At 35.7% G+C, this 15,344-nt stretch overlaps 2 protein-coding genes across 2 annotated transcripts in view; one reads left to right on the forward strand and one right to left on the reverse strand.

The window, feature by feature from the left end:
* Nucleotides 1–11,258: 11,258 nt before the first annotated feature.
* Nucleotides 11,259–11,907, forward strand: LOC140981673 (uncharacterized). Its single transcript, XM_073448090.1, has 2 exons — nt 11,259–11,269; nt 11,424–11,907. Exons 1-2 carry the CDS (start codon nt 11,259–11,261, stop codon nt 11,905–11,907), a joined length of 495 nt encoding a protein of 164 aa, XP_073304191.1.
* A 2,852-nt stretch (nt 11,908–14,759) lies between these two features.
* LOC140981674 (uncharacterized) overlaps nt 14,760–15,344 on the reverse strand; it is a 3,144-nt gene continuing 2,559 nt past the window's right edge. The window contains exon 4 of the mRNA XM_073448092.1: nt 14,760–15,299. Within this exon, the coding sequence (XP_073304193.1) occupies nt 14,760–15,299 (540 nt within the window). The remainder of the gene's footprint in view (nt 15,300–15,344) is intronic.

Below are 15,344 nucleotides of genomic sequence, written 5' to 3' on the forward strand. Positions count from 1 at the left end.
TTAATGTTTTGACAATTTATTTCGATTGGGTAGAAATAATAAAATTTGGTCTGTGCCGTCAACTCTTTGAAATTAATTTTCAGCATAACTTGATGTGGTTATTTCAGTAAAATACTATCAATCTTAAAAAATATATGTTAATTTATTCTAATGCATAAATTTTTTGCAAGGCAAAGAAAAAAATTAAATCAAGTTTTGGAAAAAAATATATTTTATGTTCAATTGGTTGGTTTGTTTGTTTTTTTTCCAAAAAATACTCTCTCTCTTTTTAATTTATTGGCGACATTTACACGGTATTATAAAATAACATATTTAAAAGAAAACAGTAAAACTTTAAAACATATTTGTTGGACAATTAAGTTTTGGATGTTTTTCAAAAGCTACAGAGTTAAAGAAGAATTAACATAGCCTAACCGAACTGAATTAAATAAGGGAAACTGAACTCTCGAGTAACTGATCATTCCTGAGCAAACTAATCGTCTAGCCAACTAATAAAGAGGAAAACTGATTTTGAAGCTAAACTGATGATCAAGGCCACTTATTCAAGGACAACTGATGACCCTACCTAACTGAATCTGTCAGACTTTTGGTGGACATTCTCTGAGGTTGCTCTCCATTAATTTTCAAAGCCTTACTGACATATTCAATAAAATCTTTTAACAACATTTTCAGTCCGTTGAAATGTCAGAGTCAAGGTAAACTGTCCAATATGTACGATTTTTCAGAAAGGATGATGATACGGCACAACGGCCGCTTTATTTGGAAATGACTAAGATTGAAATTTATGATCATTGAGAACGAAGCCTATAAATAGATCAGTCGAATGAAGTTTCAAGAGGTGACAATCCTGATTTGCGAAGCATTATTTTTGAATTTCAAATTCTTTAGTGCTAAATTGTTCGAAGCATTTTTAGCACACATTTAAAATATTTGTATCTAATCGTTGAGATCAATTCGTGCTAGTATATTCTGTTTCATAAAGACAACTTTGCAAAAGCTTCTCGACCTCTACTAATGCATAATTTCTAATTTCATAATCATTTAATTGTATTTTTGTAAAATAAACAGTAACATTAACAAAAAATAAAAAATAAAAAACAAAATTCAGACTATTATCTCGCGCTTACCTTGATGTTTCAGCAAGTTATGTTTTCTGAACAAAATATCATGTGATAAGTATATCCAGCATGACTCCCAAACTACTTCGGGTCGGCTGATGCAATCCGATGACAATCGTGTAGCAAAAAGAACTCTCATTGATCGTGCTGAAGACCATTGACGTGCCTCGATGATGCCATCGGCGTATCCTTTGTCATCTTTTAACAATCCTAAGCTATAGCAAGCATCGCAGAAGGACCAATACCGAACGCCATTAACAAAAGATATATCTTCATTGCATGTTGCACCAGAGTTGAAGTTTAATATGCATCTTAGATAATAATCATGGCAGAAACATGTTTTTATTAATAGTAGGGCGATCAAGAATATTATCGATTTGATCCAAATCAGGAAAAAAAAACATTTTGTTCGTTCGGAATATGAAAGCTCAATTGTTCAACTTGTGTATCACTTTATCGAATACCAAATCTGAAAATTCTCCAAGAAGCCTCACACGAAGTAATATATATGAAATGGTAGTACATATTCACTTCGTCAACTTGCTTACCTGACTTATCATCCCCACTATGATAAAAAGATGCAGTAACTCGGAGATGCCATAAAAAGTAATATTTTTTCATAGGTAACCCAAATAGAATACCTGTTTCACAAAATTGACCTGTGAGACTGTCTCACTGGAGTTTTGTGTATATGTTGATAGTAAAAGTGACCCAATTTTATTTATTTCAACTTCTATTTACTATAAAATTTAAATATTCATTTTAATATCGTCTATGACCCGATATTTTTTAATATCATTGGACTTAATTATTTTAAATTCGTCATTTAAAATAATCAATCTTAATTTTTGTCAAATAGAAGAGTAATTAACATCGTGTCATTACATTAAATCTAATGATACACATCTAAAGCTTAAGCCGACAAAGATCAATTGANTTTTTTTTTTTTTTTTCCAAAAAATACTCATATCTTTTTAATTTATTGGCAACATTTACACGGTATTGTAAAATAACATATTTAAAAGAAAATAGTAAAAATTTAAAACATATTTGTTGGACAATTAAGTTTTGGATGTTTTTCAAAAGCTACAGAGTTAAAGAAGAATTAACATAGCCTAACCGAACTGAATTAAATAAGGGAAACTGAACTCTCGAGTAACTGATCATTCCTGAGCAAACTAATCGTCTAGCCAACTAATAAAGAGGAAAACTGATTTTGAAGTTAAACTGATGATCAAGGCCACTGATTCAAGGACAACTGATGACCTTACCTAACTGAATCGGTCAGACTTTTGGTGGACATTCTCTGAGGTTGTTCTCTGTTAATTTTCAAAGCCCTACTGACATATTCGATAAAATCTTTTAACAACATTTTCAGTCTGTTGAAATGTCAGAGTCAATGCAAACTGTCCAAGATGTACGATCCGTCAAAAAGGATGATGACACGGCACAACGACCGCTTTATTTGTAAATGACTAAGATTGAAATTTATGACCATTGAGAACGAAGCCTATAAATAGATCAGTAGAATGAAGTTTCAAGAGCTAGCAATCCTGATTTGCGAAAGCATTATTTTTGAATTTCAAATTCTTTAGAGCTAAATTGTTCAAAGCATTTTTAGCACACTTAAAATATTTGTATATGATAATTGAGAATCAATTTGTGCTAGTATATTCTATTGTGAAATACTTGTAATTAACAGTAGTTGTCTTAATGATCATTTTTTTAAGTTTGAGAATTGTCTAGGGGTTTCAATAGACAAGAGATAAGTCTTGCTAAAGTAGATTATTGCAAATTGTTTATAATTATTAAAGTCTTCTAGTGAAATCTTACTAGGTGGAAGAAGAGATAATGTAAGAGTTATTCAAAAATCCAAACATCCAGAAACAAATTTGTGCATTTTACTTTTTGCTGTATCAGTTTGATACAATAACTGTTTTTTTTTAAACCATCTTCCGTGTTCAAATATTTTCAGTAAGCCTCATTCCGCATAGTATTTTACTGCTTGTTTATTGAACACCCAACTGACGAGAATTACAACTTGGAGTTGCTAACCCAACCGGGTTGATTTTGAAATTGTTTATTCACTCCTTCTAAACCAATCTCTTGATCCTAACAAGTGATATCAGATTGGGTCAATTCTTGTCTCTAAACACTATTCATTTAAATGGTTTCTTTCAGTAAAATCTCTATGCTTTCCAAAGTGGACTTTGATTATGGAAGATCAGGTGCAGTCTCATTTAGTTGCACAAAACAATGACATGTGGTACGTCATTATAGACAGACCGATGAAAATAATAAAAGTCAATATTGCTATTGCCATTGCATGTGGTGCTCCGTAGATGATTGAAAAGCCACGAATGGAGTGGACCGACGAAGATAAGGAAAAGGAAAATTTGGATAATGTTTCCAAGGATATTATGTACAAATATTGAATAAGAACACATCCATCAAATCAAAATGTGCTCTACTGCCAAGGACATCTGGCAAAACTGATCCAATTGTGTGAAAGCAACGATCAGACCAAGGAGAACAAATTCTTTTGAGTCTATGCCAGACTTTGATGAAATATTAAGCGTCATCATAATAGAACTGGCGGCTCTTGGGAAAAATATGGCAATCGAGAATGTGATGTGAAGATAATAGTTATGAGAGAACCAAATATCTTACAAGATTGAATTTCATGATATGTTCGTAGATCTTAAGGCTTATGAATTTGAACTGGAATCAAGAACCGATGGTGAGTTTAGTTCTCAACTGACCAAGGCACTAGCTGCTGCAACAATAGAACCATCAGTTTCCAAGGAGAATTTGGCCGAGCATTTGAACAATGACGTGGTGTCATTATTCGTTTAGAAATTTGGCAAATTTCTAAGGAAGAATCAAGGTAATTTCTAGAGCTCTCGTCGAAGATCTCATCACAAGAGAGGATCACAAGAGAGAGTCCACTAACGAGGACATTTCTTGTTTCAACTGTGGAAAAGTCGGTCATTTCATTGACGACTATCCCAAACCAAAGAAGGATGATAGAATGCCAATTAACAAAGACGATAGATCTCATGACAAAAAAAAGAGATTCAAGGAAGACAATAATTCATTCAGAAAAAATATATATCAGAAAGTGCTGGTGGTCAAGGAAGCCATAGCTTAAGCAGTCGAGCCTAACTTACAAGGATACAAAGCTAACTGAGAACAATGAGGTGAAGTGTTTTGTCTTAAGGTAGAAGTTGCAAAGCTAAGGACTAAGAATGAACGAGTACAAGTTGAGTATTAGCTATTGGTTTCTGAGAATAAGAAAGTAGTTGAACTGTTTAAACAATAGAATAAGTCATCAGTCAATCTCGAGAAAATTCAAGAGCTGCAAAAACCATCAGGAAACAGGACATGTCTCGTCATTAGAAGTAATGACAACAACCTCACTGACAACAATACTCAGTCGAAATTGAACATATTCAATGGAAGATACATTCACTTATTAAGTCCAGTACGATATATGAACATCCAGAGCCAACCTTCAAAGTTGAAAAGCCTGTTGAACATATGAACAAGGGCATAAAATTTAGTATAGCTTATACACCAGAGAGTTCATATGGCAAGCCTAACTGGTCTGGTAACATATTCAGTTCAGTAAGGCAAAATTCTGTTAAGGGTAAGCCCTACCAATACCATAATAGTAGGCATGTTCAATCGAGATACAAGAAAACTAATGATGATAGGAAGGCGAGACAACATTTTGTTTCGAGTGTACACTAAACATCACACACACACATTTTTGCACAACCCATTAAAAAAAAACAGAGTGTTCGGTTAGTCAGGATGATCAAAGTGTGGGTTCTAAAGGGACTAATCCTGTTTGGATCCAAATAAAATTGGTTACCAGTTGATTTTATTTGTGCTTGTAGATCAAGAAGCATGAAGGACTAAAGAATTCATTTTGATACTTGGACAGTGGTTGTTCAAGACACATTACTGGTCAAGCCCAACTGCTAACTGATCTAATAAAGTATAAAGGCCCCAAGATCACTTTCGGTGACAACGCAAAGGTTAAGACCGTGGATAAGGGTAATATTACTCACAGAAATGTTTTGATTAATGATGTTCTACTTTTGAGAATATGTGTTATAATTTGATCATTATCAGTCAAATTTATGATAATGGTTACTTAGTTAAATTTCATAAGAGTAACTGCTTAATTAAGAATGCTGATAACCGAACATTTTTTTACTAGAATTAGAAATGAATATACATATAAATTTGATTGGTATAGTAATTACCTAGCTTTGCCGACATGTTTTGCAGCAATTAATAATGATAAAGAGTTGTTATGACATAAACGATTAAATCATCTTATTTCTAGATCGATTAATAACTAGCGTAAATTAAATCTAGATTATGGATTTCCCGGTATATAATTTGTTAAGAATCATATACGTTATGCATGTCAGTTAGTTAAACATATCTGATTGAGTTTTTTTTTTGTACTAAAAATCCCGAGTAAAAATAATGTCAAAGTTTACACTCGAATGAATCGCAAGTGCACAAGTCAAATTATAATATAATGTACAAAGTACGAGTATCGTTCTCATATATATTGATTAGATAAATTTCTCTTGAGGACAATTTTTTAGTTAATTAAAACGATACATGAATTAATTAATCAAATAAATTAATATTGAAATCACAAAATGAAACAAACACAATATAAATAATATAAACTAAAATAATAAATAAATAATTGTAAGGATATCGGTTCACCTACCTTTTAATTTTCTTCTAATGATTGAATTTCAATTCTTAAGTCATGGTTTTGACGGGATTCCTACTCTATCAATATATTATGTCGAGCTATATTAATCTAATTAACAAAATGTAATAACAATGTCATTGTGTTATTTAACAATTGCAATTGCATTAATGAAGTGTGAAATCTTCTAGCTTTCGATCTATTGATTATGTCTATCAACATGTATCCAACCCTATATGTCCATGAAAGTTACAAATCCATGTATTATGTTATCATGTCACATTATAAAAAATTTTTTGGTTTAAATTATAATACATAAAATCACTTTGAAGTTGGTCATGCTACAAAGATGCAATAAAGCACAATAACATAATCAAGTATGTTTAAAACAAAATTTAATATTCAAAAAGAATTCACAAAATAAATTTTGAGGGTATGATCCTCTAAATCCTAACTAAAAGAAAAGAGAATGATAAAAAGTATATGCATATTTCTTGTTCTTCGATCGAATTCTCTTGCTCTCCTTCTTCTCTTTCTTTAAAACCTTGCTTGCGGCTACTTCTTGTGTCAAATCTGATCTTTTTTTTTTTGTGTATTAGGGCTTTTATAATGTAAAGATGCAGCCAAGGATCTAGCAAATTAAGAAAGAAATCATCCAGCCAATTTTTTCCATATTGAGTCACGCTAGGGAGGTTGGAAATTACCTTCTAGCGTGACATGTTATGTTCGAGCACATTAAATTTCCTTCAAGAGCACTAGGGCGTTAATTTAGGTCTTCTGTTTTAGCTTTTCACTTTTCATGCCTTCGCACTGGAGTGGACGAGAATGACCGTCCTAGCGCGACCTCTTATGTCCTTTATTAATATTCATCAATTTTCATTTTTTCTCGTCAACAATTCAATCGAAACCCATGAGAAGTCACCATATGTCCGCTTTCAATGCCAAATTTGGTGTTGGTATATTTCTTGGTTATTCAGTTGTCACTGCCACAACTTTGATTGTTGCACTTCCAAGAGCATGTTGTCCACAAGTAGTATAATTTAGTGAGTTCGAATGTTGTATCCATAGGGAAGCTAAGGTAATTACAAGTCCATTATGATGTCTTTTGTTTCTTTATCTTTCAGTTTTTTGAGCCTTAGTTGTTGATTTTATATGTTCAAATTTTAAATTAAATAGTCGAGATTAGAAGATTCACTCTTGGTATTTAATAAAGTTAAAATAAATGAACATTATTAGAATGCAATTGATAAAATGTTTCCATATATTAAATAATCATTATTTATATGATTGTTATAAATTATTATCATATTCATACATTATATATGCCAAGACTTATAAATGTTGTCAATTATCTATTGAGCTATATATTATAAATACTAAATCAAGATAACCAATTTAAATTATTGTAATATCAAACTAACATTTAAATGGTACTAAGATATGTCAGAAAGGACAATGACATGAAACAACGACGGCTCTATTTGGAAACGATTGTCAGATTGAAATTCATGACCCTTGATATCAAAGCCTATAAATAGATCAGTTGAATGAAGTTTCAAGAGCTAACAATCCTAATTTGTGAAGCATTATTTTGTAATTTCAATTTCTTTAGAGCCAAACTGTTCGAAACATTTTTAGCATACACATAAAAGATTTATATCTTATCGTTGAGGATCAATTCATGCTAATATATTCTATTGTTAAATACTTATAATTGACAATAAGAGTCTTACTGATCATTTGTTTAAGTTTGAGAAGTTTCTAGGAGTTTCAGCAGATAAGAGATAAGTCATGCTGAAGTGGGTTGTTGAAAATTTCTTGTAATTACCAATTTTTTTTAGTGAAATCCTTCCTAAGTGAAAGAAGGGGTGACGTGAGAGTTATTCAAATCTACAAACATCCATAACAATTATGTGCATTTTACTTCCCGTCGTATCAGGTTGATAACCTAATTGTTTTTTTAAACCATCTTCCATGTTCAAATAGTTTCAGTAAACCCCATTCCGCGAAATATTCTATTGTTGGTTTGTTGAACACCCAATTGACGAGAATCACAACTTGCGTTGCTAACCCAACCAACTCAATTTTGAGATTTTTTATTCACCCCCTCTAAACCAATCTCTTGTTCCTAACAATATTAATATTTTACTCATGAAATGCACGAACTATATCTCGTATTTAATATGATTAAAAATTGGATAGTTCGAGAATTTAGTTGTGCCATTAAAACATAAATACAAAATAAATTGATAGCGAGTAGTACATGTAATTTGCAACAAAAATATTATTACAAATCATGAAAAACTTCTTTAAATACAATTTTTGTTGTTAAGTTTTCTTGCTTATTGTCTTTATTGCATATTAAAATTTTGAAATCCTCACAATTTGTAACTCTCTGGATACAATGACGTACTGGTCATGACTGAAAATGAGTTTGTTCAAAAAAATATTACATGTGATAGTGATTATCCAGACTTTTGTTAATTTTCACTGCATATTAAATAATTAGGGGAAATTCTCTTCACTGAAACTTGAAAGGAAGTCTTGAATCAGAAGAGGTCAATGACATTATTTTAATGAGAATTTTATGACACACATTATTTTTAGTAAGAATTATTTCTTCCAAAACATATGGTTTCCGAGCCTTGTGACAATCAATCGAGTGTCACTGCATAATCCAAGAGAACGATCTATGTTCGTTCTAAACCTTCACATTTAGCTCGTGATTCAGAATTCCAACACCTAATTTCATTTAAGAATCCAGTCATATGCACAACATAGATCGAAATTTCTGTCTGGATGACTCTCCCAATCAGAACTTAAATACAACATTCTCTCCTCATTGTTCAATAATATCATTTTTTTTAAGTTATGGCCTGAACGACATAGAGGGTCGGTGCCAATATAGCTCTTTGCTGGAAATATGTTGTATCACTTATCGTACTATCGAACAACGGATATCTATTCTCGATGATTGTTGCAATAGGATCATCGCAGTCATTAAGCAATAGTTCATTTGTAATATCAATTGTTGCATAGCCTTCATTTGGTTCTTTGATTTTTATATCCCTTATATTTTCAATCAAATCCTCCGGAAGCCAAATTCTGAAGACAGCATAATCTTAGTCAAAGTAAAAATTGTGCAATGTCTCCATAGATATGACGTATTAATAGTCTCATGAACAATATTATGCCAGCTGCCTTTCAGAATAAAAGGAAAAATTGTCGTAAATCACCACCCAATACAACCGATTTTCCTCCAAAAGGGAGGTGAAAACTTGAAGGATTTGCAAATCTCATTGTGTCATGTATGCTTCGGTCAAGTTATTCAAAACAAAACTTGTGTATCACTGGAGTCTCATTCCATATGATAGGTTTGGATTTCACGATAAGATCTTCAAGATGATTCTCTTGTTTGATATTTCATGTTAATTCTTCATTAAGATTAAATAAAATTGCAAATCAAGAATGAACATTTTTTCCACCAGGCAAAAGAATAGATGCATTACAATTGGATGCCACGTTTAACACAATTTATCCATTCGATTTCAAAGTTGTTGATAGAGTCTTCCATACAAATATAATGTTTTTCCAATACCTCCATAACCGTAAAAAAAGAACATTCCACCCTGGTTTGAATCAATTGCATCCATTAGATATTCATATTCTTCTAACAAAGCTCTTTTATAAAATCACAACTCATAATGTATTAACCTATTTCACGAAGAATGAAAATATTGGAAATCTAAAAAACTTTTTCCACAAATTTGCAAAAGCTTTTTCAACAACTTCGCAAAAGCTTCTCGACATCTACTCATGCATAATTTCTAATTTCATAATCTTTTAATTGTATTTTTGTAAAATAAACAATAACATCAACAAAAAATAAAAAATAAAAAACAAAATTCAGACTATTATCTTGCGCTTACCTTGATGTTTCAGCAAGTTATGTTGTCTAAAAAAATATCATCTGATAAGTATATCCAGCACGACTCCCAAAATACTTCGGGTCGGTTGATGCAATATGATGACAATCGTGTAGCAAAAGAACTCTCATTGATCGTGCTGAAGACCATTGACTTGCCTCGATGATGCCATCAGCGTATCCTTTGCATATTTTAACAATCCTAAGCTATAGCAAGCATCGCAGAAGGACCAATACCGAACACCATTAACAAAAGATATATCTTCATTGCATGTGGCACCAGAGTTGAAGTTTAAAATGCATCTTAGATAATAATCATGGCAGAAACATGTTTTTATTAATAGTAGGGCGATCAAGAATATTATCGATTTGATCCAAATCAGGAAAAAAAAACATTTTGTTCGTTCGGAATATGAAAGCTCAATTGTTCAACTTGTGTATCACTTTATCGAATACCAAATCTGAAAATTCTCCAAGAAGCCTGACACGAGGTAATGTATATGAAATGGTAGTACATATTCACTTCGTCAACTTGCTTACCTGACTTATCATCATCCCCACTATGATAAAAAGATGCAGTAACTCGGTCGTGTCCCTTAATTACATACTTGAACAAATACTTGATGTCGAGATTAGTTACACCATTCAACGTTCAAATGAGCTCCATATCGAATCAACAAATAACGCTTATGTGGAACAACATATCTATTATCCAAATTAACATCGTTTTTAAAAACAGTTCGCCAATTATCGCTACGCTTGTAGACTAGGTATCCATCCTCGTCTATTGATGTGAAGTCAACAAACTTTTTTGGAAAATTCTTTGTGTAGTGACCATCTAACAAGCACGAAGAATTATTTCTTGCCTCACCATATTGGCCATGGATCATGAAGTCGCACACAACTACATAATAAATTGGATCCTCCTTCTCATCAAGAATTTCTGCCAAAATTATTCCGTCTATTGTCTCTAAGCCTAGAAATTTGTCTTCTTTATGGACAAATAGCAAAATATGTCTGTGAGGTAATCCTCGCTTCTGAAATTCCACCATATAGATAACTGAATAAAGATAACAAACATTTTTTGTAATTATCAAAAAAATAATTATTATCTTTAATTCAAGAGAAAGTTACATTTACAAATGAATGCACGAAATTTAAAATTATTACATGCTTGAATGATACTCACGGAAAATTTCGGGTCCGATCCCACCGAGCGTCACTAGTTCAGACGTGGGCTCTAAGATCACCCTGAGCCTGAAATCAAGAATAAGACCGTTAGAAGGGGGCCAGGAGGGTGTCCTGGCGTAGCCCCTCCGACGCTCAAGTCAGAGATTGAGGATATATGAGGGGAGCAGCTAAGGGTGCTGCTGAAAACAATATAGTGAATGAATCAAATGAACACCAACACCTAATATTTATAGGAGAATACCTGGGCCCTTGATGGGCCTGTCTTCCATTTGGGCTTGGGATGGGCCAGGGGTAGTGGGCTCATCCAAATAGCTGTTCTCGGCTCATACTGGATGTCATACTCTCCCAGTTCAGTAGTCCACTTGACCAAACGACCAGACATATCTGAATGAGTTAAAATCTTCCCCAATGGACTGTTGGTGAGTACCACAATTGGATGAGATAGGAAATATGGCCTCAAACGTCTTGTTGTCATCACCAAAGCCAAAGCCAATTTTCTGGCTGAGACCGTGCATCAAGAAAATGTGGACCCTTGGAAAGTATACGTGGATGGTTCATCTTCGAAGGAGGGAAGTGGGGTGGGAGTGGTACTGATTTCACCGGTTGGGGAGGAGGTGAAGTTAGCGGTAAGGTTGGACTTTCGAGCATCCAACAATGAGGCAGAGTATGAAGCTGTGTTGGCAGGACTTCGAGCAGCCAGAAACGTGGGAGCTACCCGGGTACTTATTTTTTCTGACTCACAGCTGGTAGCACAACAGATGAAGGGAATGTATGATGTGAAAGATGAAAAACTTATTGAGGATGCTCAAGAAGTGGACAGAGTCAGAGAAAAATTTGCAGAGATTACGTTTGAACAGATTCCCAGGAAAGAAAATGAAAAGGCGGACACTAGCCAAAATGGCTGGAACACTGGGAAGTTGGAAGACTAGAGATGTGGTATTCCAAGTTGAACTCACACCTCACACGAGTTCACCCGCAGTTGAACAGGGGGGNGCTTGTCCTTTTGACCAGTGGGGAATGGATATTGTGGGGCCTTTTCCTATAGCTCCTGCTCAGAAAAAGTTCTTATTGGTGGCAGTTGACTATTTCTCGAAATGGGTGGAAGCAGAGCCGTTGGCAAGAATCACTGAGAGTGACGTTCTGAAATTCTTATGGAAGAATATAGTGTGCAGATATGGGGTGCCTAGAAGATTGATATCTGATAATGGGAGACAGTTCCAAGGGGCTAAGATCCAAGCTTGGTGTAAAGAGATGAAGATCCAACAAGTCTTTACATCTGTAGCTTACCCGCAGAGTAATGGGCAGGTGGAGGTGACTAATCGGACGCTGGTGCAGGGTCTGAAAGTTCGACTTGGCAATGCTAAGGGAAATTGGGTTGATGAGCTACCAAGTGTCTTATGGGCATACCGAACCACCCCAAGAGAAGGAACCAAAGAAACTCCTTTCAGTTTGGTCTATGGTAATGAGGCAGTGCTCCCAGCTGAGATTGGGTTGGAATCAGCAAGAATAATGTTTTATGACGAAGACAATGATGCGAGACGCGCCACTGACCTTGATCTTCTGGAAGAAAAGAGAGAGGCTGCCAGCATTCACATGGAAGCTTATAAGAACCGTATTGCACAGTCTTATAATCGGAGGGTCGTTCAGAGAAACTTCCAGGTAGGTGACTTGGTCCTGAGGAAGGTGCCAGAAGAGCAGAGAGGAAAGTTGGACCCAAAGTGGGAGGGTCCCTTCAAAGTGATCGAGAGGCTGAGCTCTGGAGCCTATTACTTGGAAAATGCACAAGGCAAGGCTTTGAAGAGGCCTTGGAATGCTTATCATCTTAGGAAATATTATTCTTGATTCCATCATTGATGTATTTTATTTTTTGAATTTCCTTATGTAATCCGTTGGAATTCAATAAAATCAAGTTCTTTTTTTTTTTTTAGTTCATGAATGTTGTTGTATTGTGAAGGTGATAAAGATTTAATTTTCCTACTAAGGCATCTCCTAGTAGAGGAGCAGAGGGCATGAGAAAAATTTAATTTTCCTAATAAGGCATCGCCTAGTATAGGAGCAGAGTACAGGAGAAAATTTTCATTTTCCTACTAAGGCATCGCCTAGTAGAGGAGCAGAGGTTTTGATAAAACTTTAATTTTCCTAATAAGGCATCGCCTAGTAGAGGAGCAGAGGTTTTGATAAAACTTTAATTTTCCTAATAAGGCATCGCCTAGTATAGGAGCAGAGTACAGGAGAAAATTTTAATTTTCCTACTAAGGCATCGCCTGGTAGAGGAGCAGAGTACAGGAGAAAATTTTCATTTTCCTACTAAGCCATCGCCTAGTAGAGGAGCAGAGGGCAGGAGAAAAATTTAATTTTCCTACTAAGGCATCGCCTAGTAGAGGAGCAGAGAGAAAAAGTTAATTTTCCTACTAAGGCATCGCCTGGTAGAGGAGCAGAGTGCAGGAGAAAAATTTCATTTTCCTACTAAGACATCGCCTAGTAGAGGAGCTGATGGCAGGAGAAAAATTAAATTTTCCTGCTAAGGTATCACCTAGCAGAGGAGTTAGAGGGTGGAGGGGTTGAATTTCTCTTTTCCTGCTAAGACATCGCCTAGCAGAGGAGTTAGAGGGTGAGGGTATGAAATTTTTATTTTCCTGCTAAGGTATCACCTAGCAGAGGAGTTAGAGGGTGGGGGTGTTGAATTTTTATTTTCTTGCTAAGGTATCCCCTAGCAGAGGAGTTAGAGGGTGGGGGTGTTGAATTTTTATTTTCTTGCTAAGGTATCCCCTAGCAGTGGAGTTAGAGGGTGGAGGTGTTGAATTTCTCTTTTCCTGCTAGGCGAGAGGGTGGGGGTGTTGAATTTTTATTTTCTTGCTAAGGTATCACCTAGCAGAGGAGTTAGAGGGTGGAGGGGTTGAATTTCTCTTTTCCTGCTAAGACATCGCCTAGCAGAGGAGTTAGAGGGTGAGGGTATGAAATTTTTATTTTCCTACTAAGGTATCACCTAGCAGAGGAGTTAGAGGGTGGAGGGGTTGAATTTCTCTTTTCCTGCTAAGACATCGCCTAGCAGAGGAGTTAGAGGGTGAGGGTATGAAATTTTTATTTTCCTGCTAAGGTATCACCTAGCAGAGGGGTTAGAGGGTGGAGGTGTTGAATTTCTCTTTTCCTGCTAGGCGAGAGGGGGGGGGCGTTGAATTTTTATTTTCCTGCTAAGGCATCGCCTAGCAGAGGAGGTAGAGGGTGGGGGTGTTGAATTTTTATTTTCTTGCTAAGGTATCACCTAGCAGTGGAGTTAGAGGGTGGAGGTGTTGAATTTCTCTTTTCCTGCTAAGGCATCGCCTAGCAGAGGAGGTAGAGGGTGGGGGTGTTGAATTTTTATTTTCTTGCTAAGGTATCACCTAGCAGAGGAGTTAGAGCGTGGAGGTGTTGATTCTCTCGTGTCCTGCTAAGGCATCGCCTAGCAGAGGAGTTAGAGAGCGAGGGCGTTGAATTTTTATTTTCATACTAAGACATCGCCTAGCAGAGGAGTTCGCACCCTGCCGATTTTATTCGCCTTAGTGATTTGAAAGCATCGAAGATAAATTCGGAAGAAGCAGTGAATGCAAATGCAAAGTACTCAATGTTGCATAAAGCGAGTTCGTACATGCCAAAAGTGCACAAAAGGAAATAACCAAATGTAAACATCGCAAATGTTGCATAGTACTACGGAAAGTAAAGCAGTGCAGAAAATAACAGAATATGGCCCGAAGGCATACAATGTTTGCGTAAATAAAAAATGACATAAGTAAAGGAGCTCGGTCTAAGAATCGGGGGGGAGACTCGCTATGAAACCCTCAATGTCGATGAAGTCAGTAGGTGCGCCTGGCGGAGGATATCCCTGGGCCTTGAAGAGGTCAACTGCACCCTCGAAACCTACCTCCAAGTAGTGAAAAGCTTTAGGGGCGCAGATCTCATTGAACTCCTCTGACTTGAGGAATTCTTCCTTGAATGAGGAGGCTTCGGAAGCGTGTTGCCCCTTGGCATCCTTGAGGTCCCTACGGATTTGTGATGCTTCAGCTAGAGCATTCTTTAACTCTTCTTTCAGCCTCTGGTTCTCCTTTACGTGATCCTCTGTCAGTCGCTGAAACTCCTGTTTCTCTTTCAAAAATTCCTGTTTCTCCTTCAGAAGCTCGTCGCCTCGAGCTTGGGACTCCGAAAGCTCCTTAGCGTGTGTCACTTTCATCTCGTCAATAGTAGCCTGGAGCTGTTCGCGTAGAGCCTTACCCTCACGTAAGTCTTGGCAGGCGATGGACCTGATATCATTGGCGCGCTCCACCAGCTCCCCGGCGTACATCATGCTCTGAATAAGATAGATAAGAGTGAAAAGACGACAAGAAGATCAAAC

The sequence above is a fragment of the Primulina huaijiensis genome, chromosome 7 (assembly GCF_012295235.1).
Source record: "Primulina huaijiensis isolate GDHJ02 chromosome 7, ASM1229523v2, whole genome shotgun sequence".
Lineage (NCBI taxonomy): Eukaryota > Viridiplantae > Streptophyta > Magnoliopsida > Lamiales > Gesneriaceae > Primulina > Primulina huaijiensis.